Below are 26,334 nucleotides of genomic sequence, written 5' to 3' on the forward strand. Positions count from 1 at the left end.
CACCAGATATTAAAATATCGAATAAACATAATAATATCAACGAATAAATTAATATCAAATCGGATACAGCAATTATTTCGGACATTCACCAAAGCGACTATGTAATTGTCGACATTCACCGGTGAAAGTCGACATTCTCTTGATTTCGATCATTCACGGTAACAATTATACAACTAAAAGACTCGTAATGTATCTACAATAAGATATTTACACAACAAAAAATAGCCGTTTTAGTTCTTCTGTAAAATACTTTTTATTCCCCATGTGAGGGGAAAAAAAATTCTCAAATAGACTCCATCAAGCTGTCACATCGAAATGACGGGGAAGATCGAAACTTCTTGTTCGATTGTTGTTCGGTAGGGTGGCTGAATTATGTTTTCTCCTATTCTTTTTTTTCTCTTTCTAGAAAGAAGAAAGCTCGAATGATGGTTGTTATGTATTCTTTTTTCATTCATGTAATTCTTTCTCTTTTTTTTAAAGTGGAATAAAACAGCAAAGATATTGTGACAGACGATCATCGTCTTCTCAAACGAAATAAGATTTGTTTCGGAAACAGATTTCGATACTTTTTCCTCCCCCCTCCCATTTCTGCCGAATGTGTGGCTTGAAAAACTATTAAATTCATTGGAAATATTCACAAGATTAATTATTTTATTTCAAACTTAAAAAAATAAAATTTATACGACTGTTATATTGCATTGTTCAGAGAGTAATTTTATTCTTTCATCAGGAAAATGAAAGACGATTTTCTTATAGAGAATAAATATTTTATTGAACCACTAGAGCAGGGGTGGCGAACCTTTATACACCAACGTGCCATTTCTTCCAAAAAATTGTTTAATAGACGAGCCGTCAAATCATTTTGCCTTCGTGATTATTGGGAAAATAATGATACTAAATACTATCAACTCAAAATTCTTTAATTACATTGAAAAAAAAAATATTTTGCTATGTCTCAGTTATAACCGTAATTCAACTTAAAGTAACATCAGTGAGACTTCTGTTGTTGCAGATTAGATGACAAATAACTTATATGAGGTTGTAAGATGTTAGTTTAAGCAGGACTGTATATTTTTGTTAGTTATTTATTGTTAGCTTGTTTTTTATGGTTATTAATTGCTCTTTTAGCATTAATTGTTAATTTTTTTCATTAATAATTGTTTATTATTTTGCGTGTTTTTCGTGAATTTTAATTTAATTGTTACATATGCTTCATAGTGTAATAGCATTTGAGTAATAACAATCCATAGCGTAATAACAAATGTGATCGGTGGTGTGCCCAAAATATTGTGTCGGGTGCCATAAATGGCACGCGTGCCATTGGTTCGCCATCCCTGCACTAGGGGATAAGCCCCCTGTTCGCTGCTGCTCTCCAACCCCGATGATTGCTTCGCATTAATTGTTTCTTGGCAGAAAAGGTTCGTCAACTTAAGTTAAAAGTATTCACTTAACATATTTGACCTAAAAAGAATTCTGTTTGCTTTCGCTTGTGCCTGCACTTCCCCCGTCCAAATATTATTGTCTATTAATATTATAAATATTTAGCTAAATTGTTGAACAGAAGTAATTTTTCTAAGTAATCATTTTACTTAAAAATAACATTTATATTGTTATAACATTATATTGTTCAAACAAATTGCATGAGTTCACAGCTGTAATTTAAAATTTTCGCTTTCCAAATAGGCAGATATATTAAATATTATTTTTGCTTGCATCTCATTGTGCGTGAAACAGATCGTTAAGTTCTAAATCATTTAACAGATCTCTTTAACTGTTATTACATACATTTCGTTTACATGCTTTGTAATTCTAAATGAACGATTACCCGGATTTGAAAAATAAACTACTGAGCTTGAAGAAAAAATTTAATCTTAGGATATGCGTCACAATAATGTAAATACAAATGAGAAGTAATTCTAATTGTTAACAATCTATGACGATTATCTTATATCATATTACAGTTTAAATTGTAAGCAGTTTTTCGTTCTCTTGAGTCTTATATTTAAAAAAAATTGACACAAAGATCAAGTTTTATATGTTCATTGTTTATGTGCAACATCCAATCTCTTACACTCTAATATAGCGCGATCTTATAAAAGAAGATCTCGAGGGAGACTTTTAGCATGTCGAATTTCCTTCTGTAGTTGCATTCCTGCTGCCAATAAAGCAATCCTCGTGTTATTCCTTACTGCAAGTTTAACAGTTCATTCCCAAACTAATAAGTTAATGTTTTTTATTTTTTATTTCATTGTACTTCCTTTACATTTTAAACACATATTTGTTGTTTCAAATTTCCAAGTTTTAATGTTTTTGCTTAAAAAAACTAAACGTAACATAAATTTAAATCTCCAAGACAGCAGTGGTGGTGCGAACAATTTTTTAACATACATAACATTTTAATAGTATTATACATACATAGTAACATATAGGGCTACATTATGGGCCCCCTATCAAGTCGATAAATATTTTCCCTGGTAGGGTATTTTAGTAGCATAATTTTTTCGAGCTATCTGCGATGAAATAGATGGACAAGGAAATCACGTGAATCATACTCCTCAAATGTGTGTTTCATTTCGAGATTAGGGTGTTGTAATAAATAATATCGTATAAAAAATATCGAATTTAAAAACTATGAAGAAATCAACAACAATAACTGTAAAAAATTCGATAAAATAATTGCCTTAACCTGTTTTGTCCCGAATTTATAAATTGAAATGATACAAAAAGTGGCATTATGGAAAAAGTGGTATAATATATTATCGAAATTATTTGGTTTTTCTACTGTTAAGGCATTCAAAAAGTCTTTGATAGATCAAAAAGTACTTGTTCCTTAGAATTCTAGATCTAATCAGAAATAACTAAATCGTTGTGGTATCTGAGAATCCTTTAATTCACCCAGATCAATGAAAATACTGAAGAAAGTTTACCACCACAATGAATGTCTTTGAAAAAAGGAACTGTCCTATATATATGACGCTGGGCGTTAAACGGTTAAAAAGTAAATACCTAAATGCACAATTCGAATTTTCCATATTGTTTGAAATAGATCTGGATATTTAAAATCCGCGTGAAAATTAAATTCAGTAATTGTTGAATATATAATCGAAACATGACATTGATTTACGATACTATCGGCGTAAATTGAGCTCGTCAAAAAGCGATTATCAAAATGCATGATTCAAATATCACATGTAAATTTCTGTAGGAAAAAAAACGTTTTTTTACTTTTCAAACAAAAAATTTTTCGGCAAGAACTCCAACGCTCTGCGACAATGTCGCCGTGTCGCGGCGATTCTGCAACGGGGACTATTCAGTAATATAATACGTGGTCCAGATTGAATATTATGGGTCAATATTAAGGAAAGATATAAGGCCATGTTGTAATACAGTATATTGACATCACAATTTCTTCATTCTAACGCTGGTCAACACACTACTATACATAAACATACATAGTAACATATAGGGCTACATTGTGATCCCCCTATTAAGCCTATAATTATTTCCTCTGGTAGGGTACACTAGTCCCCTGTAATATAATAAGTGGTTCAGAAATTTTTTAACATATTATGCTGATGAATAATTATGCTAATTAATAATTCTTTTAACGTATTATACTAACACCAATTTAGCTGACTAAAAACCATTTCTTTCGAGGTTTAACCTTGTGATAATGAGTTTAATTATTTCGTGCAAAGGATTAATTATCTTCATTGCCATTGAAATAATCACGAGGTAATTTCCCTCCTTTTTGTGCATAGCATTATATCCACGCACCGACCTTTCCTCAGAAGACGAACTAGTTTCGTTCTTAGTCATTCTTGTGAGGTGTGCGTGACGTCAACATCCTGACCCACAAGTAGAGAAAGATCGTGGAATAAAAATGATGAAAAATAGATTCCTGATTTCAAATAGAAGTGTCCATCTTTACAGTTGACGAAAGGGTGAGTCTTTATTTATAATTCATCCTTTTTATTTTTTCCTTCTAAATTTCATTCGAGTTGAGTTGTGCAGGGCAACTGAATATAATAAATGGCGATTAAAAAATCGTCTGCCAAATCTCCATCTGATTGTAAATTTTTTCGTTTCAAAACATGTGCTTTTTCTTCTTATTATTTTTTGTAAAATAAATATATAATTATTCTGATAATTCGTAATATTCTGAAATTTGCCACTTGTTTCTTAAATTTATCGGTATTTTTCCATTTCGCAGGCGCAGGTAATAAAGTCGCTAGTGCAAAGTTATTAATTGTAAGTAAATTGAACGGATTTTTTTTACTTATTTATTTTTTTTTAAGTGACGTTTTTCTTATTAAAAAAGAAGTATTATTTTTTGCATGGAATTCCCTTGGAATAAACGAATTTTATAATTGTGTGCAAAAAACGTTTTCAATTCGGTTTATAAGTTCTCGAGATATAGCGAAATACGTCAAGAGTAAAATTAAGGGGTCCAAACTTTGGATCGTCCTCCTTACCAAACTATTTGGACTATATTTCTCAGTTTGTGGCTCACCCCCCCCATATTTTGGGGGTCAGAAATCTGAGTCCGTCGAAAATATGGTAAGTAATTCAAAGAAAGTACGTTTTTGTGCCTGATTTTATAACTTAAAATATCGCGTGCCCTTATTTATTAGCATATTCGAGGTTACCCACTCGAGTCATTAAGAATGAGTCATTAAAAATCAGATCATTAGTTCAAAAGTTATGCAGGGTAGTCCGTACTGTACTTCCGTACGTACATTCTACTTACATAAAAATATGTTTCCCCATACATACTTACATAATGTAGTTACATAGCATTCAATCGTAAATACTTGTAACCGTATATTTTGATTACAAGTAATCACAATTACTTGTAATCACGATTGCAGGTAATCATGATTGCATGTAATCACATATTTTGATTACTTGTAATCATAACTATCCGTAATCGTTTTTGTTTTGATTACTTAGAATTGCAATTACTTAGAATCACGATTAATCGAAATTACGGTGAATTGTAATGCAGATTACAAGTAATTGATTACTGTAATCAATTAGTTTAATCATGATTACAGCTGTAATCAAAATTATGGTGAGTTATAATCACGATTACAAGTAATTGTTTATTGTAATCGACTATTGTAATTAGGATTACAGCTTTAATCAATATTGTAATTTATTACTGTAATCTTGTTTAAAGTTGTAATGAAAATTATGACATTTTGTAATCATGATTACAAAAAATTTGATTACTGTAATCGAAAAATTTTATCGATTGCAAGTTTGCCCAACTCTGGTAGAAACTATTGAACAAAATAAGGACATTTTTTCTACTGGTCAGTAGCCAATTGCAGCAATTTCAAGTGTTGGTCACTCTTTAAATCATGCGATCACTTTTTCGAAAATTTAAAACGATTATAGAAAACAAACACTGTTCTTATTAATAAGAAAAGGAGCTATTCTCACGACAAGGTAAGCAACATTTGCAAGGTTAATCTCTAAAATGAAAGAATTTTTTTTAAAAAAAGCTGGAAATAAAGTAATTCCAGAATATCATAACATATTCATAATAATTCCATATTTATTAAAATAATAACAGTGACAAAAAATGCACACGTGATGCATTTTTGATTAACAAACAATATTCATTAGTCCTGTGGCGACTGTTAATTTTGTTCCACAATAAAAATGCTAGATTCTGATTTGCAGAGGTCTCAAGGAATCGATCCCTGATAATTAAAATACTGTAATATCACCATTATTAATTATAACAATGCATATCAAATACGAATATATCGTGATCATGATTGATAATTGCAAATATCGAATATGATAATATCGCGATTATTATCTATAACGCATCAGATCAAAAAGACAATATTACGAATGTAATCCATAACGATTATTGAGACATTATTGTTTGAGTTGATAAATTTCATTTGGTAACAAAAGCATTGACAACAAAAGTATTAGTTAAATTGGAAAAATAGTAACTGCTATATATCGATAATTTTGACACTGATAATTTTGACATGTTCAAATTTTGCACTTATCGATAATAGGGACCCATGTTTGTGTTGGAGTCAACTCGGAAAAGTAATTGTTGATACATGACTCCAACTACCTATAGGTAAAATTTTTTTGTCAAACTTGTAACAAAAATCGTAGAAAAGTATTACTTTTGTAAGATTGGTCGGGGTGGGAGGTTTTTTCTGTGGTGTTATAAATTTATAACGAAGGTTATCTAACCTACTTTTTTCCTTTTAGGTCAGAAAAAAGTTAAATCATTCCTTTCAGACCACTACAATGTAGTTTTTTAAAAAAAAAACTTTTAAATTTTATTTGTTTTAGTTTTAAGCCAATGGGATACCTGCATGAGACGTAGTGTGGGCATCCATCTCGATACTGATTGGTTGTTGAAATATGGCTTTTGTTTACGTTAGCAATTGTTTCTCCCATTCTATTTCGAGTCAGCCAAACCCGTCTTGTATCAATTCCCTTAGGTGACACATTTTATATTCCTTCACAAAGATTTCAATTCTTAAACTTTATATTTCTAACTTAACACAAAGACAGCCACGGAGTCATGTAGAGCATGAACAAACTAATGACGCATCGAAGTTGCCAGGTGCAAAACATAAAAATATATCACGGTAAGAGTAAAATACATAAACAAATGATGAAGCTAAGTTAAATAAAAGACATAGACGAGAAATAATTATATTTCAATAAATTCCATGTGTGGTACGGGGCTGTATTTAATTAATTTCACGTTAACTAACATTCTAGCACACGTGGGCAAACTTAGCTCAACTTGTTAAACACGCCATTTTGCTTAGAAACGATCAGATGGCGCTGACGTCATAGGTCACGTGTGTGGGTATCATGATCTTCTTCTTCTTGAAGTGCAAGTACCCAATTCTTAGGAAAAGGTTTGAACCATTTTGAAAACAAATGTAACATATATTTTCATTCAATAATAAGTCTCCATTCAGATTAACCAGTTTGTCGGAAAGTAGTCAAAATTTTATTTGATGAAGTGGATTTTATTTGGCAATAACATAGATATTAAGCTCACTAGCTAATCGAAAAGTAGACAAAATTTTATTTGATGTTAAACTCCCTTTGGCTATTAATATAGAGATAAAATCTGTTTGTAGTAGTAAGTAAACGATTTAAACTTTCATTAAGCTCGGAATTCCAGAGCAGTTACGAGCATTTAGGAGGGAAATTCGATTGGCGTTAAGTTAGTTCCATTTGGAGATAAAATAGCGATCAATTCTGCCTGTAGTTTAAAGAAAACGATTTAAACTAGCACTGCTATCAGGATCCATCAGTAGAAATTTCAATGTTTGACCGTTTGAAATTTCGACAGTGAGATTTTACTCTCATAGATATTTGGAAAAAAAAAAGAGTTAATAACAACATAGTAAAAAAGTTTTTACTTATAGGCCTGGTTTCTTAGGATAGGACGCCGTCAGCTGGAAATCAGCGCTAACCTCTGATTGGTCCATTTGTGAGTTTGATAGTATAAGTCATCGAGTTCAAGATGAGCGTTCGATGACGTACACTATCAAACTCACAAATGGACCAATCAGAGGTTAGCGCTGATTTCCAGCTGACGGCGTCCTATCCTAAGAAACCAGGCCTTAACAGCACATTGAAATCAGCCAAGATTTTGATTTTGACATTAAACATAGCTTCTTCATTAATCATAGCACTCTTCATTTAGCTCAGCTATAATGTGTTTTTTCTTGGACAAAGTCATTATTTGTTCTCTAAAACACTGGTCGACAAAAACAAAATCAATACAAATTCAAAATAAATATTTGTTTACGTTATTAACGCATGCGCAATGAGAGATAATGTCTGCGTTGGACGGACTGCTCACGCTGAGCTAACAAAAAAGTATTTTTTTGGTGTCAGCTCTACATCAACTTTCCGCTGACGCCCAGATAAGGCGTTAGTTCTAAGAAACCAGACCTTATGATCTAAACTTTGGTCTACATAAGAAAAAAACGACATTTTAAATTATGCTTTAAATTAACGGGTTTTACTGGAATTAACGGATTTAAATCAACTCATGGAAACCTAAAGATACAAAAATGGATCATCAACAAAAACTGAGTCTGAATGAGATGTACAAGTTAGAGTGAATGACTGAAATAAGGAGAATGTCGACTTTCCTCGGTGAATGTCAACAATCACATAGTCGCTTTGGTAATTAATACAGTCGAACCTCGATATCTCGAACTTGAAAGAAGAGGAGAAAAAAAATTCGAGATATCGAAAATTCGAATTATCGAAAATCGCATGTTATCGATGGTAGAATAAAGAAAAATGCTCTTTACATACCTTATTTACTATTCCGTATTTATTCTAAAAACACTTTTTAAACTTTCATTTACAAAAAGACTCAATTGTTGTTTGCTTTAGAGATGTGTAAGAAAGTTTGTCTATAACACTTTCTAAGTGGACTACAGCTTTAAATGTCTCCTCTGACATATTCGGATGCCGCTCAATAAATCTCCTTACAGTGTACACTGTAAAAAGTGCTTGTTTGTTAGTAACATTGGGCTGTAAATCTTCGATTTCCTCATCCTCTTCTTCTGATAGTTCACAAGAAGCGATGATATCATTGTCATCCCACTGACCACGCACTGTTACTGCATCATCTACGTTTACAAAGTCATGAAATTCCGTGTCATCAAGCTTCATGAGTCCGGTCAATCTGTTCCAATCATTTTCGGTGTAGTTTTCAGCAGAATTAACGATATTGATTGATTGATTGACCACTTTTGTGATCTCTAATGACTTCTTGAAGTCATTCATTTTCGTAGAGGAAGACACATCATTCCATGCCTTGTCAGCCATTCTTAAAAAATTTTATTTTTTTTGAATATTTTTTTAATTTTAGAAAAAAATCTACACTATTTATGGAGAGAAAAAATTCAAGTTATCGAGGGATTAGAAAAAAGAATTCGTGAAATCAAGTTTTTTTTTAACATTGAGTGTATAGGAAATTTGAAGGGAATTTTTTTTTCTCTTCGAGATATTGAAAAATTCGTGAAATCGTGGTTCGAGTTAGCGAGGTTCGACTGTATTTGTTCTATTAATTTATACGTCGATATTATTATATTTATTCGATATTTTAATATCTGTCGAGGATATATTAGGAGAAACATCAGTGTTCGGAGCATATTGGGTACTTGATCTTACAAAAACATTTGTGAAGGGCACACCGGGCAGTGGCACTGAACCTTAAAAAAACATCAGTGTAGGGTATACCGGGCAAATGTATACTGGGCAGTTACACTTAACTAGACCTAGTATATATTTCGGACATTTACCAAAGCGACTAAGTGATTGTCAACATTCACCGGTGAATGTCAACAACCGCACATTTCGGTCAATCACAGGAACATTCACACAAATTATCTATAGACAAAGTGAAAAGATCAAATGCTACTTTTCTCGCATTCAACTTGACAGAATCACTTTAAAAACGGTTTCATTACAAAGGAAATTATTTACTTTTTTGATGTCTGAAGAATCAACTAATTAGAGCACGGAGTTTTCATGCGTAATTTAACGTAGCCAATCAGTTCAGAGCACGTTAAGGCGTTCAAACTTAAGCGATAACAAATTAACCTAATTCGAATCAGATTTTGGAACCCACTCATTGAACTTAATTTTTTTGAGCTACAGTCCCTGGCGAAATTATCAGGCGCACTATAAGATTCCATGTAAAATATTAATTATCATGTGATACTATTACAGCTTTAGTGTTTTTTACGCGTTTTGCACTTGTTTACGTTAGTGTATCAATTCGTTAAATTAGGTGATATATAATATAAATTCGACAATCTATATTATATAAAACGCTAATACGTATGTATCAATAAAACCTATGATATTTCTTTTCTCGCGTTGGCAACAGTTTTCATTTTTAATTGATAGGATTCGGCGCGCAAGAGCACGTAGTGAGCATCATATGGCTAATCTATACTATATAAAACGCTAATACGTTTTAAATTGATAGGCTTCGGCGCGCAAGAGCACGTAGTGAGCATCATATGGCTAATCGGGTGAATTCTCACCGATTTATCAAAAAAATTCTCACAAAATTATCTTCATCGAAGGCGATGCTTTACATCCAGCGTTCAGTACTATTTCATATTGTTTTACAGCACATGGTTTTAGCCCTCTGGTGGGAAAGACTTTAAAACAAAACTTACAACAGTTACTTTTCTCAACAACTGAAATTTAGAATAGTGTGATTAAGAAAAATATGCGAACTGTTTTCAATTTCAAATTAATATTGAAATGCACAGGTTTAGAATTTTCTACAGTGAAAAGTGTTCGGATCTTCAGTGTTCAAAAAAGTATACAAAAGCTAGACGTTAAGAACGTATCCAATGAGCGAGCAAAGCGAGCATCGGATTGCGAAGCAGTCCGAAATGAACTGCGAAAGAAGTTCTGGGGGTTGGCTAGCGCTAGCGAGCAGGGGGCGAAGCCTCCTAGTTTGTGTTTATTTTTAACGTATTGCATTACTATGTTAACCCTTTGATACAGGAGCGTGAGCAAATGCAAACCGGTTTCATCCAAGTGAAAACAATACATTATATAATAATATAATTATAATATAATACCTGATATAATAAATATTCTGTATTTATACAATATATCGTCTAATTATCCAATCGTCAAATTTATATGATATATCGTCTCATTTAACGAACTGATACACAAACGTAAACAAGTGCAAACCGGTTTCAGCAGTGTAAAAACAATAAAGCTGTATACTATCACCTGATAGTTATTATTTTACATAGAATTTTATAGTGCATCTAATAATATGGCCAGAGACAGTACTTATTCCAATCAAAAATTAGTGCCACTCATTTGAATCAGTTTAAAAACTGTGATTCGAATCCACGAATAGCGTTCATCACTAAATCAAAACACAATTCACGACAGCATTTCAGGTATTCAATTTTATTGTTTGAAATGAATGCACCAGTCAAAAATTGTTTCTTCTTTATTTTTTGGGGCTTCAGGCGACAAAAGTTGAACTATTTTTTTAAAAGAAAACTATTATAATGCTTTTTTATTTTAAAAAAATTTCAATCTTTTTTTTCGGGTGTGTGTCTTCTTTTCTTTTAAGCACATGGTCGTTAATATCGATTTTTCTAAATGGGTTTTAACAAAAGAAAAGAACATGGAAGCTTAGCGTTTTTTTTTTCTTCCTTCCAAATTCTTCCGTTATACTTTTTAAAAAAAATTCGGAACTGGAGTAGAATAGGCACAAATAGAAAAAGAAAACAAAAGCGTCCTGTATTTTTGAGTTGTGGTGGAAAGATTTTCCTTAGTCCATTTTTTTTCTCTTTTTTTTTTTTTTAAATATAACTTCAGTGTTAATTGCTAACCGAATTATCTACGTGTTTGAGTAGTTTTTTTTGTTCAAATTTTGTGAACTAGAAATAGGTAACTACAGTTAAGTAGGATTCGGTCGTGCAGCAATTAAAATTTTTTGTTTATTTTTTTTTATTCTACTTTACATTTACTTAACGCTAAACATACTTATATCTAACATACTTAACATACATACTTAACAAACTTACTTATGTATTGCTGTTATTACTGTGACATGACATTTATTTAAATGAAACTTATTATTTGTTTTTGTATTTTATTGTTATGGTGATATATTTTTATTTCATATGCCTGGCAACTTTGATGCATAATTGGTTTATTTATGTTCTACATGACTTCGTACCTATCTTTGTGTTAAGTGAGAAATATACGGGGAAACAATTAAAATCTTTGCGAAAGCATTTTCGTAGTCGAAAATAAAATGCGTCACGTAAGAGAATTGATACTTGAAGAGCTTGGCTTACTCGAAACAGAATGGAAGGAACAGTTGCTAACGTAAGCAAAAGCTACGTTTCAACAACCAATCAGGAGCGAGATAGCCACATTACGTCATTAGCAGATATCCCATTGTGAATGTAAAATGACTGTATTATTAAGGCTGGAGAAAAACACTCAATAGCTAATATTCGGCTGCAGAATTTGAATTTACTTTTCCAATTTCTAGTATTTCTTTTCTATTAATAAGTTGACATTTTCTTCTAAATACTTCAAATACATTCACAATTACTTACATTGACCCAACTCAAAAAGTGTTCAAATACGTTTCTGAAGTACTTTATTATAAAAAAAAAAAATTTCTACTCAAAAGTGTTCAAATACGTTTCTGAACTACTTTATTATAAAACACTAGGAGGCTCCGCTCCCTGCTCGCTAACGCTCGCCAACCCCCGAGAATTGCTACGCAATCCTATGTGGTTCACGCCGTGAACCATCGCTCGCTGCGCTCGCTCGCCAATGAACACAATGTTCTAGCACAAAGACATAGTACTTTATCATCAAAGACATAGTATTGTACTTATGTCGAAGAATTCTATCAATGTTCTTATTGGCTTTTAAAAAAGTATATTAGCTATTTAGATTGTACATGGTGAAAAAATCAAAACATTAGCTAAATGACAAACATATTAGCAAAATAAATTATCAAATACTGCAGTTACTCACCTAAATTCAACTAAATGTGTATAATAAATTAGCTATATGCTAGAAATTCTGAAAGTTTTAGAAAAAAATTTTATTATTTAAAAATATAAACTTTAAACCCTAACTTTTCCTTGTGAGATAATAACCCTCAAAAAGTCTTTCATTTTCAAGAACACAAAAATTTGTTTTATCGCCAAAGGAAATATTTTTTGGTGAGCAGCATTATTGAAATCAATTTCTATATTAATTAACATTTGTGACATAACATTTTAGAACAAAATAAGGCAAATTGGCCTACTGCCAATGGAAGTTTCAATTAAATTTGTTCCAAAAAACATATTTTTCTGCAAAGCTCTAAGAAATTAACTCTAAGCATTTAGAATTTCTTAGAAAACACAATTAGAGATTTGGCATCTTGGAGCAATTACTGAAAGGCTGTCAAATGACTTAGCTCTTGACAGGACAACATAAAGTTGTCCATGACTAAAAACTTGTTTAGTCAATACTAAACTGATTTTCTCAAAAGTCTGACCTTGTGACTTATTTATAGTCATGGAGAAAGACAGCCTAATTAATTCCTAATTGAGTTTAAATTAAATATTATCATGTTTTTAGGGCATGAATCTGAATTGAACAACCTGATAATGCTCACTCTGGTTATTGTTTCCGTTTTTAAAAGCTCTATATGTTGAGCCACCTCATGTGACATTTGCCATGTGACATTTTTAGCAGCAATCATTGGTCGATTTTCTAACGTTGCCATTCGGGGAGTTGTAATGAGGCTTTTTTTTGGTGCCGTGTAAGAGAAATATATATATAGATTTTTTCTACTCAAAAGTGTTCAAATATGTTTTTGAAGTACTTCATTATAAAACATTTTTTCTACTCAAAAGTGCTCATACACGTTTCTGAAGTACTTTATTATAAAACTTTTTTTCTACTCAAAAAGTGTTCAAATACGTTTTAGAAGACCTGTATTATAAAAAAATTTTCCACTCAAAAGTGCTCTAAGAACGGAATGAATAACTTTATTCCAGAAATTCTTTTTACTGGAAAAGTGTTTCATAGACGCATTGACTTACTTTATTGCAGTATTTCCTTACTCAAAAAATGTTCAATACACGTTTTCAAGTATTTTATTCCAAAAAAATTTTTCTTTCTCGACAAGTGTTCAATACAGGTTTACGAGTATATTATTCCAAAAAAAAAAAATTTCTTACTCGAAATGTGTTTTATAGATAGATTGTGTCTTCTAGCTCAAAAATTTCTTTTTGGTCAAAAAATATTTCATGGTCCGATTACCAAATAGCTTTATTCCAACAAAAAATAATATTTTTTTTTTTTACCTAGAAAGTGTTTCAGTTGCTAAATTCAAAGAATTTTTGATTACTCAAATTTTTTTTTTAATATTGATTTGATAGAAATGTAAATTTCCAATATCGCTTCCTTATTCGCAAAATATTTTCAGGAAATGCGACACATTCTCTGTGGAAGGAACTGAAATTGTTTGCGGAAGTGGGATATCACGTGACTGCCGGTTGGAAAACAAATATTCAGGCGTGGGATCTCTGGAAGAAGAAAGAAGGCGGTGTCCTCTTATTATTCGAGAAAGGTGTATATATCATGGAATCAGGTCTTTTCGAATGAAATCATGAAGGTCACTTGGACGTTGATCCCACTTCTCTTGGGTGAGTCGTCCGAAACATTCTCTAATCTCTTCTTCTTCTTAGTCTCTCTCTCTCTCAAAAAAGAAGTTATATTTGATATGTGTGGAAATATTATCACCGGAGTGTGGTTGGAACTATATTTCACGCCTCTCCGACTTCGGTATGAAAGAATGTCACTGTGAATAATAATGAGTTTATTTTTAAACTTTGTTCTTTTATTGAGAGGATATATACGTAACATATAAAATAATAGCTTAATAAAATTAAAAGGATCTTAAAACTGAACTTAAAAAGAATAATATTTTAATCGTAGACTAGCCTTTCGAATAAATGAGAACTTCAAATAGTCTTATAATAAACGAAACTCTTCGCGGATTTTATTAACTTTAATTGAATAGAAATGTAATTTTATTTATAAAATGAGTCCATTCAGCGTAGTAGCCGAAAATCATTCAAATTAATAAATATTTTGAGACATTAATTCATCTTCATCCGGTTTTATGATTGCATCGTACGGCGTCCTTTCTAACAAAGAAGTCTGGGTATTGCAAATCACATGATATGAAAAAATAATATGTACATGAAGCATGTGAAAAAAGTGCGCACTTCTCTTTTGAATATGGCTCCGCTCCATGTATATAATTCGTAAATAGTTTTTTTTACTCTTTCCTCAATAAATGCTTAATAAAAATTATTATGGAACAATTATTTCATTAAAAGAAATATTGAAGACGACTGCAAATATTATAGTGCAACAGCCGGTATTATGTTATAAATAGATAATTCGGCTAGAAAGCATAACAGAAAGACTCGGCTCCAAAATACTGCAGAAAACTCGAAAAGAAAGCATTATATATATATATATATATATATATATATATATATATATATATATATATATATATTGTGTGTGTGTGTAACATAAAAAGCTCCAATTGATCTTTTTATGTTATTCCTTTTCTTAGTTTATTATTCAAAACAAAACGCACTTTCTCACACTTTAGAATTCACATCGTGTCTTTTAATCAATTTTTAGTAACTAATTTCAATTAATAAGTAAACTAATTTTTCTTTTTAAATCTATTTTAAGTTTTTTTTTCCTATTTTACTATTTTCTTCCTTTTATTTTCGTTCGTTTTGTCAGGAAATGGTCAAAATTTTAGTTGGTGATAAATTTTGTTTGTAACATTTAGAAAATGGGGGAATGACATGAAACTATTGACATGAAACTTAAAGCTCCATAAGAAATTTCAGTTCTCTAATTAGGAAAAAAAATGGTCGAAAGTTTGATTGAAGATTGATTCCTATTGTCGATAACGTGAGGATAAATTCTTATTGTAACGATCAAGAAACGTTTGTAACTTTTATTGTCATCAATCATAGAAAAGCAACAAAAAAAAATAATGAAAAAAAAATGTTCTAGCTAGTTGGAAAAAGTCGGAATTTTGATTGGTGGTGTAAAAGCTATACATTGTGCATCTAGCAGCAGGAAATAATGACCACTTTTATTGCTTAAGTACAAAGCTTCAGTTGAAATTTAAGCTAGTCGGAATTTTGATTAACAGCAAATTCAATGTGGAAATAAAGTAAGTTCTGTTTGTAGCCTTCAAGATAAAATTAAAAATCGTATTGTCATACAACAACTCATAAAAAAAAATTAATTTGAAAATAATTTTATGAAACAAAAATTTGTTCCGCTACTTTCCATTTTATTTAATGAAAAAAAATGATCCTAGCTACTGGAAGATTTGAATTGTTGTACACTCGTAGATATTATTAGTATAAAACAATAAACAACTAAACAAAGTAAGAGAAAGTAGCCCTAAAGCAGCTAAGTATGCCGTACTTTGTACTTTTAATAGCATTCTAAATGAAAAACAAGCGAAAGAAGAAATTCAAGCAAAATTAAATTGAATAGGCTAGGATAAAAAATTAAATAAAGAGAAAAAGATAATTTAAGCAAAACAAATCAGCAACAATAATATTGCTGTTGCTTTGATATTTTACTATTTCGTCTTTTTATTTAATGTGTTGTAAAACGATTTCAGTAGCATTTTGAAAAAGAAAAAAAAAAGAATTTTACTCATTTCAGTCACATTAAAAAAAAATCGAAGTCGACTTCAAGTATTACACGAACAATTTTTAAAAGTAACGAAAAAGATTTTAACGTTTTTAGCAGGCGTAAGAAAAATATCTTTACTTTTCCTCAAAAATTAGAACATTTTTTAGAGTGAGAAATATATCGATTTCAGTTGCCTTCTTGAAAACGAAACATTAAAGCATAATGAAGATTTTCACAACAGTTTTTAAAACGAACTCTTTGTAAATATAAAAATAAAACGATTTTAGAGAAAAATATTTCTTTCTTTCTTCCCTTTTTGAAGAAAAGTTACGAACTTAGAATAAATCTTAATTAAGAATCGATGGATTGGGCAATGAACTTTATTCCAATGCTACTTAATATTTTGTTGTAAATCACGTAGCCGCAAATCGAAGAAGCGTGCATCCGAATTGTTTCTTGAGGCATTGTACGTGCTTCTGATTGCACATTCTGATGTCCTTAAATTTATGTGCTCGGAGCCTCTTTAAATGGCTCCGAGAATCGCTCCATTTCCTTCCATCTCTCCGGTAGATTTCGCTCCCTCTGGACTTTGGATAGTTGGTCCAGTTTCACTTAAATATCATTCCGCGGATGACAGTAGGGAATCATTTACCCTGAGGAATTTAATTGTTTTGAGACAAATGTCTACATTGTGCCATTCTTTACTTTTATATTTCTATTTATTTGGATAGTTGGTCCAGTTTCACTTAAATATCATTCCGCGGATGACAGTAGGAAATCATTTACCCTGAGGAATTTAATTGTTTTGAGACAAATGTCTACATTGTGCCATTCTTTACTTTTATATTTCTATTTATTTGGATAGTTGGTCCAGTTTCACTTAAATATCATTCCGCGGATGACAGTAGGGAATCATTTACCCTGAGGAATTTAATTGTTTTGAGACAAATGTCTACATTGTGCCATTCTTTACTTTTATATTTCTATTTATTTGGATAGTTGGTCTAGTTTCACTTAAATATCATTCCGCGGATGACAGTAGGAAATCATTTACCCTGAGGAATTTAATTGTTTTGAGACAAATGTCTACATTGTGCCATTCTTTACTTTTATATTTCTATTTATTTGGATAGTTGGTCCAGTTTCACTTAAATATCATTCCGCGGATGACAGTAGGGAATCATTTACCCTGAGGAATTTAATTGTTTTGAGACAAATGTCTACATTGTGCCATTCTTTACTTTTATATTTCTATTTATTTGGATAGTTGGTCCAGTTTCACTTAAATATCATTCCGCGGATGACAGTAGGGAATTATTTACCCTGAGGAATTTAATTGTTTTGAGACAAATGTCTACATTGTGCCATTCTTTACTTTTATATTTCTATTTATTTGGATAGTTGGTCCAGTTTCACTTAAATATCATTCCGCGGATGACAGTAGGAAATCATTTACCCTGAGGAATTTAATTGTTTTGAGACAAATGTCTACATTGTGCCATTCTTTACTTTTATATTTCTATTTATTTGGATAGTTGGTCCAGTTTCACTTAAATATCATTCCGCGGATGACAGTAGGGAATCATTTACCCTGAGGAATTTAATTGTTTTGAGACAAATGTCTACATTGTGCCATTCTTTACTTTTATATTTCTATTTATTTGGATAGTTGGTCCAGTTTCACTTAAATATCATTCCGCGGATGACAGTAGGGAATCATTTACCCTGAGGAATTTAATTGTTTTGAGACAAATGTCTACATTGTGCCATTCTTTACTTTTATATTTCTATTTATTTGGATAGTTGGTCCAGTTTCACTTAAATATCATTCCGCGGATGACAGTAGGGAATTATTTACCCTGAGGAATTTAATTGTTTTGAGACAAATGTCTACATTGTGCCATTCTTTACTTTTATATTTCTATTTATTTGGATAGTTGGTCCAGTTTCACTTAAATATCATTCCGCGGATGACAGTAGGAAATCATTTACCCTGAGGAATTTAATTGTTTTGAGACAAATGTCTACATTGTGCCATTCTTTACTTTTATATTTCTATTTATTTGGATAGTTGGTCCAGTTTCACTTAAATATCATTCCGCGGATGACAGTAGGGAATCATTTACCCTGAGGAATTTAATTGTTTTGAGACAAATGTCTACATTGTGCCATTCTTTACTTTTATATTTCTATTTATTTGGATAGTTGGTCCAGTTTCACTTAAATATCATTCCGCGGATGACAGTAGGGAATCATTTACCCTGAGGAATTTAATTGTTTTGAGACAAATGTCTACATTGTGCCATTCTTTACTTTTATATTTCTATTTATTTGGATAGTTGGTCCAGTTTCACTTAAATATCATTCCGCGGATGACAGTAGGGAATTATTTACCCTGAGGAATTTAATTGTTTTGAGACAAATGTCTACATTGTGCCATTCTTTACTTTTATATTTCTATTTATTTGGATAGTTGGTCCAGTTTCACTTAAATATCATTCCGCGGATGACAGTAGGGAATCATTTACCCTGAGGAATTTAATTGTTTTGAGACAAATGTCTACATTGTGCCATTCTTTACTTTTATATTTCTATTTATTTGGATAGTTGGTCCAGTTTCACTTAAATATCATTCCGCGGATGACAGTAGGGAATCATTTACCCTGAGGAATTTAATTGTTTTGAGACAAATGTCTACATTGTGCCATTCTTTACTTTTATATTTCTATTTATTTGGATAGTTGGTCCAGTTTCACTTAAATATCATTCCGCGGATGACAGTAGGGAATTATTTACCCTGAGGAATTTAATTGTTTTGAGACAAATGTCTACATTGTGCCATTCTTTACTTTTATATTTCTATTTATTTGGATAGTTGGTCCAGTTTCACTTAAATATCATTCCGCGGATGACAGTAGGGAATTATTTACCCTGAGGAATTTAATTGTTTTGAGACAAATGTCTACATTGTGCCATTCTTTACTTTTATATTTCTATTTATTTGGATAGTTGGTCCAGTTTCACTTAAATATCATTCCGCGGATGACAGTAGGGAATCATTTACCCTGAGGAATTTAATTGTTTTGAGACAAATGTCTACATTGTGCCATTCTTTACTTTTATATTTCTATTTATTTGGATAGTTGGTCCAGTTTCACTTAAATATCATTCCGCGGATGACAGTAGGGAATCATTTACCCTGAGGAATTTAATTGTTTTGAGACAAATGTCTACATTGTGCCATTCTTTACTTTTATATTTCTATTTATTTGGATAGTTGGTCCAGTTTCACTTAAATATCATTCCGCGGATGACAGTAGGGAATTATTTACCCTGAGGAATTTAATTGTTTTGAGACAAATGTCTACATTGTGCCATTCTTTACTTTTATATTTCTATTTATTTGGATAGTTGGTCCAGTTTCACTTAAATATCATTCCGCGGATGACAGTAGGAAATCATTTACCCTGAGGAATTTAATTGTTTTGAGACAAATGTCTACATTGTGCCATTCTTTACTTTTATATTTCTATTTATTTGGATAGTTGGTCCAGTTTCACTTAAATATCATTCCGCGGATGACAGTAGGGAATCATTTACCCTGAGGAATTTAATTGTTTTGAGACAAATGTCTACATTGTGCCATTCTTTACTTTTATATTTCTATTTATTTGGATAGTTGGTCTAGTTTCACTTAAATATCATTCCGCGGATGACAGTAGGAAATCATTTACCCTGAGGAATTTAATTGTTTTGAGACAAATGTCTACATTGTGCCATTCTTTACTTTTATATTTCTATTTATTTGGATAGTTGGTCCAGTTTCACTTAAATATCATTCCGCGGATGACAGTAGGGAATCATTTACCCTGAGGAATTTAATTGTTTTGAGACAAATGTCTACATTGTGCCATTCTTTACTTTTACATTTCTATTTATTTGGATAGTTGGTCCAGTTTCACTTAAATATCATTCCGCGGATGACAGTAGGGAATCATTTACCCTGAGGAATTTAATTGTTTTGAGACAAATGTCTACATTGTGCCAGTCTTTACTTTTATATTTCTATTTATTTGGATAGTTGGTCTTGTTTCACTTAAATATCATTTTGTGGATGACAGTAGAGAATTATTTACTCTGATGAAATAAATTATTTTGAGTAAAAATGTCTACATTATGCCATTCTTTACTTTTATATTTATTTGGATAGTTGGTCTAGTTTCACTTAAATATCATTTTGCGGATGACAGTAGAGAATTATTTACCCAGAGGAATTAAATTGTTGTGAGACAAATGTCTACATTGTGCCATTCTTTACTTTTATATTTCTATTTATTTGGATAGTTGGTCTAGTTTCACTTAAAATATCATTTCGCGGATGACAGTAGGGATTATTTACCCTGAGGAATTAAATTGTTGTGAGGCAACTTTCTACATTACGCCATTCTTTAATTTTATATTTCTATTTATTTGGGTAGTTGGTATAGTTTCACTTAAAATATCATTTTGCGGATGACAGTAGGGAATTATTTACCCTGAGGAATTAAATTGTTGTGAGGCAAATTTCTACATTACGCCATTCTTTAATTTTATATTTCTATTTATTTGGGTAGTTGGTCTAGTTTCACTTAAAATATCATTTCGCGGATGACAGTAGGGAATTATTTACCCTGAGGAATTAAATTGTTGTGAGACAAATGTCTACGTTATGCCATTCTTTACCTTTATATTTCTATTTATTTGGATAGTTGGTCTAGTTTCACTTAAAATATAATTTCGCTGATGACAGTAGGGAATTATTTACCCCGAGGAATTAAATTGTTGTGAGACAAATGTCTACATTGTGCCATTCTTTACTTTTATATTTCTATTTATTTGGATAGTTGGTCTAGTTTCACTTAAAATATCATTTCGCGGATGACAGTAGAGAATTATTTACCCTGAGGAATTAAATTGTTGTGAGACAAATGTCTACGTTATGCCATTCTTTACCTTTATATTTCTATTTATTTGGATAGTTGGTCTAGTTTCACTTAAAATATAATTTCGCGGATGACAGTAGGGAATTATTTACCCTGAGGAATTAAATTGTTGTGAGACAAATGTCTACGTTATGCCATTCTTTACCTTTATATTTCTATTTATTTGGATAGTTGGTCTAGTTTCACTTAAAATATAATTTCGCTGATGACAGTAGGGAATTATTTACCCCGAGGAATTAAATTGTTGTGAGACAAATGTCTACATTGTGCCATTCTTTACTTTTATATTTCTATTTATTTGGATAGTTGGTCTAGTTTCACTTAAAATATCATTTCGCGGATGACAGTAGAGAATTATTTACTCTGATGAAATAAATTATTTTGAGGCAAATGTCTACATTATGCCATTCTTTACTTTTATATTTATTTGGATAATTGGTCTAGTTTCACTTAAATATCATTTTGCGGATGACAGTAGGGAATTATTTACCCTGAGGAATTAAATTGTTGTGAGACAAATGTCTACATTGTGCCATTCTTTACTTTTATATTTCTATTTATTTGGGTAGTTGGTCTAGTTTCACTTAAAATATCATTTCGCGGATGACAGTAGAGAATTATTTACCCTGAGGAATTAAATTGTTGTGAGACAAATGTCTACGTTATGCCATTCTTTACCTTTATATTTCTATTTATTTGGATAGTTGGTCTAGTTTCACTTAAAATATAATTTCGCGGATGACAGTAGGGAATTATTTACCCTGAGGAATTAAATTGTTGTGAGACAAATGTCTACGTTATGCCATTCTTTACCTTTATATTTCTATTTATTTGGATAGTTGGTCTAGTTTCACTTAAAATATAATTTCGCTGATGACAGTAGGGAATTATTTACCCCGAGGAATTAAATTGTTGTGAGACAAATGTCTACATTGTGCCATTCTTTACTTTTATATTTCTATTTATTTGGATAGTTGGTCTAGTTTCACTTAAAATATCATTTCGCGGATGACAGTAGAGAATTATTTACCCTGAGGAATTAAATTGTTGTGAGACAAATGTCTACGTTATGCCATTCTTTACCTTTATATTTCTATTTATTTGGATAGTTGGTCTAGTTTCACTTAAAATATAATTTCGCGGATGACAGTAGGGAATTATTTACCCTGAGGAATTAAATTGTTGTGAGACAAATGTCTACGTTATGCCATTCTTTACCTTTATATTTCTATTTATTTGGATAGTTGGTCTAGTTTCACTTAAAATATAATTTCGCTGATGACAGTAGGGAATTATTTACCCCGAGGAATTAAATTGTTGTGAGACAAATGTCTACATTGTGCCATTCTTTACTTTTATATTTCTATTTATTTGGATAGTTGGTCTAGTTTCACTTAAAATATCATTTCGCGGATGACAGTAGAGAATTATTTACCCTGAGGAATTAAATTGTTGTGAGACAAATGTCTACGTTATGCCATTCTTTACCTTTATATTTCTATTTATTTGGATAGTTGGTCTAGTTTCACTTAAAATATAATTTCGCGGATGACAGTAGGGAATTATTTACCCTGAGGAATTAAATTGTTGTGAGACAAATGTCTACGTTATGCCATTCTTTACCTTTATATTTCTATTTATTTGGATAGTTGGTCTAGTTTCACTTAAAATATAATTTCGCTGATGACAGTAGGGAATTATTTACCCCGAGGAATTAAATTGTTGTGAGACAAATGTCTACATTGTGCCATTCTTTACTTTTATATTTCTATTTATTTGGATAGTTGGTCTAGTTTCACTTAAAATATCATTTCGCGGATGACAGTAGAGAATTATTTACTCTGATGAAATAAATTATTTTGAGGCAAATGTCTACATTATGCCATTCTTTACTTTTATATTTATTTGGATAATTGGTCTAGTTTCACTTAAATATCATTTTGCGGATGACAGTAGGGAATTATTTACCCTGAGGAATTAAATTGTTGTGAGACAAATGTCTACATTGTGCCATTCTTTACTTTTATATTTCTATTTATTTGGGTAGTTGGTCTAGTTTCACTTAAAATATCATTTCGCGGATGACAGTAGAGAATTATTTACCCTGATGAATTAAATTGTTGTGAGACAAATTTCTACATTACGCTAGTCTTTACTTTTATATTTCTATTTATTTGGATAGTTGGTCTAGTTTCACTTAAATATCATTTTGCTGATGACAGTAGAAAATTATTTACCCTGAGGAATTTAATTGTTTTGAGACAAATGTCTACATTATTCCATTCCTTACTTCAAATATGCTAACTGTTAAGTGCAGACGATATTTTAAGTTACGAAATCAGGCACAAAAACATACTTCTTCTGAAAAAACATACCTTTTTTTCGACGGATTCGGATTTCTAGCACCAAAAATATAAGGGGCCGCAATCTGGATAATAGGGTCCCAATAGTTTGGTCAGGAGAGAGCTCCAAATTTTTGCCTCCTTAATGTTAATTTCATTTTTTGCGTATTTCGATATATCTTGCGAAAGTTTTTTAAGAGAATTGAAAAATTCATACGCATAATTATACAATTCGTTTATCCAAAGATAATGCCATGAAAAAATAACTTTTAATAAATATTTATTATTTTTTACTATTTTTTTTAATGGTCGAAAAAATTTTTGAATTGTAAGGCATGTTATTTTTTGCATCATTTTGAATAATGTAATTTTAAGTGGCGAAATACAAAATTTGAGAGAAATCGATCGAATAGTTCCTGAGAAAATAAAATATAATTGAAATTCAATTTCTCAGAAACTTTTGAATATGCATATTTGAGATCGACCCCCTCAAGCCATTAAGATTGAGTCATGGAACGTGAATATCCGATTATTAGATCAAAAGTTATGCAGGGTGTCCGTTTTTTTTTTTTTTTTTTTTTTTTGCTTGCTGTACATTTTTAAATTTCAATAAAACCTCTGGGTCGAAAGAACATTTTTTCAAAAAATTCATGGATAAAAACTATATAAAAATCATAAATATCATAACAAATAATTATTATTTGGTCCAGAATGCACCTTTCAATAAATTTTGACAACCGAACTGAAATAGCTATCTATTTTTTTAATTATAAAATTCTGCTTCCTTTTCGCTTGAATAAACATTAAAAAAATTCTGTGCGTGACATTATTAGCTGGTTAGTAATTATCCCATTATTAAATTATCCATTGTTATTTTGGTGTTATAGTTTCCTAACCCTTCAGACAATGCATTGTTTTTGCGTGAAACTCGATTTAAAGAGCACTAAGCAGTAAATAAAAAAATTTTAGATTTGCAATTCTTCCTGGGCTACACTATTTTTGTACGATGTAATTTCGTTAGTTTTTAGAATTTTTCAAATGTGATACAATGAATATATTGATATTAAATTAATTTAACATTCCTTTGAGTAGTATGGCTGCAATTCATTGCATTGTTGCGAAATTATTTTTATTATTTTTTTAAGGTCGTAATTTTTGTCTCGTATTGTAATTACTCAGTTAACTATGGTTTTTCTGTAGTTACTTTTTTTTAAAGCATAGTTAGAAAATAGAAAAATTCTTAGACAATAATTTAATATAGAAAGGAAAAATAGCTGTAGGAAAGCAGTTTTTATTATTGGAATTAATCTATACATAATAATAAACGCGGCTGTGTGTGTGTGTGTCTGTAATCACAATATATCGCCCTAGAAGCCTCGCCCAGGCACGAAACTCGGCACATAATTGTGTTTTGACATAATGAAGAAGTATTTTTTTCTTTTTCAAAAATTTGGATTAGTTTTTTAGTTATCAGTCATTTTGTAAGAAAATCTATGCTTTTTCGTCTTCAAAGAGCCATATTCAAAAAACTATTAAAAAATGCATATACTTTTCTCCACTCTTATAAATGTGTGCTAATGCGAACCTTACAATTGAAATATTAATTTACGACAACTTAAACCAATAATATACGAAAGAATTAATAATTTAATTGTAAGGTTCGCATTAGTTTACATTTATCAAAGTGGAGAAAAGTTTAACTGGATATGAAGCAGAACTGAATATGAAGACAAAATTGCAGGACAGGAACACTTTAATTGTTCACTAATCTTCAGATTTTCTGCTATGTTTTAAAAAACTTTATTTGTGAAAACCTTTAGCGTGGCGGACAGCTGGCCGCCTTAGGCGGCTAGTCGATAATAAAAAGTTTAATGGAAAGTTTATCTTTCAAACGCGTTTATTTTCATAAAATTTACACAAAAAATGAAAAACGTTTCAGAGCAAAAAACGTACCTCGAAAACAACATATAAAAACATATACTATACGAAAACAACATATGAAAACATACTATATAAAACAATCTTGCTATTTTTAAAAAAAATATCTCTCATCTACTCGAATGTAAACGATAGCTGGCTATGTTATCATAAAAAAACAACGTATAAAAACATATTTATAATTTATTATATTATATAATTCATAATATTCATTATATTATATTTCTGTTTTATTATAACTATAAATATTTCTAAAATATTTGTAGTTACAATAGAACTTATTAATTTTTTTATAATATTAATTTTTTTATTATATAATATAATTTTTTTCGTTTTTTTCTTCTTTTTATCCCTTTTGTGCTATATCTATCTGTATATTTATCTATCTATCTATCTAATGTAGAAAATGTTCAAAATGTAATGTAGAAGATGTTCAAAATGTAGAGAAAACATGGAAAAAATTACAGAACAATGAAAAAAGGGGAAAAAAACAATAAATATATCAATACACTGTTGTATTAATATATTTTGCTCTGGCTATATTGATACAATATTAGAAAGCACTCCTTTTTGCGGACATAGTCGTGTGAGCTGATAAAATGATTATATCTTTTATTTTTCGGATTTTTATTTTTTCTTATTCATTTTTTTCGGATTTTTTTCTGGATTTTTATTATTATTTTTTTTTCTTCCCCCCTTTTTTCATTGTTCTGTAATTTTTCCCTGTTTTCTCTACATTTTGAACTTATTTAATGAGTTCTATTTACTTGCAGCTTATGCGCAGA

The 26,334-nt window shown here is 30.8% G+C and overlaps 2 protein-coding genes across 3 annotated transcripts in view; one reads left to right on the top strand and one right to left on the bottom strand.

The window, feature by feature from the left end:
* Positions 1-26,334, bottom strand: part of LOC107440357 (protein tyrosine phosphatase non-receptor pez) — a 145,148-nt gene that overhangs the window by 59,075 nt on the left and 59,739 nt on the right. The gene's annotated exons all lie outside the window — the stretch shown is intronic.
* LOC147809905 (uncharacterized) overlaps positions 14,060-26,334 on the top strand; it is a 32,450-nt gene continuing 20,175 nt past the window's right edge. Inside the window, exon 1 of the mRNA XM_087164628.1 lies at positions 14,060-14,246. Coding sequence (XP_087020754.1) covers positions 14,210-14,246 — 37 coding nt within the window. The 5' untranslated portion in view covers positions 14,060-14,209. The remainder of the gene's footprint in view (positions 14,247-26,334) is intronic.

This window comes from Parasteatoda tepidariorum, chromosome 5 (genome assembly GCF_982258835.1).
Source record: "Parasteatoda tepidariorum strain Cologne lab strain chromosome 5, Ptep-v5.0, whole genome shotgun sequence".
NCBI lineage: Eukaryota > Metazoa > Arthropoda > Arachnida > Araneae > Theridiidae > Parasteatoda > Parasteatoda tepidariorum.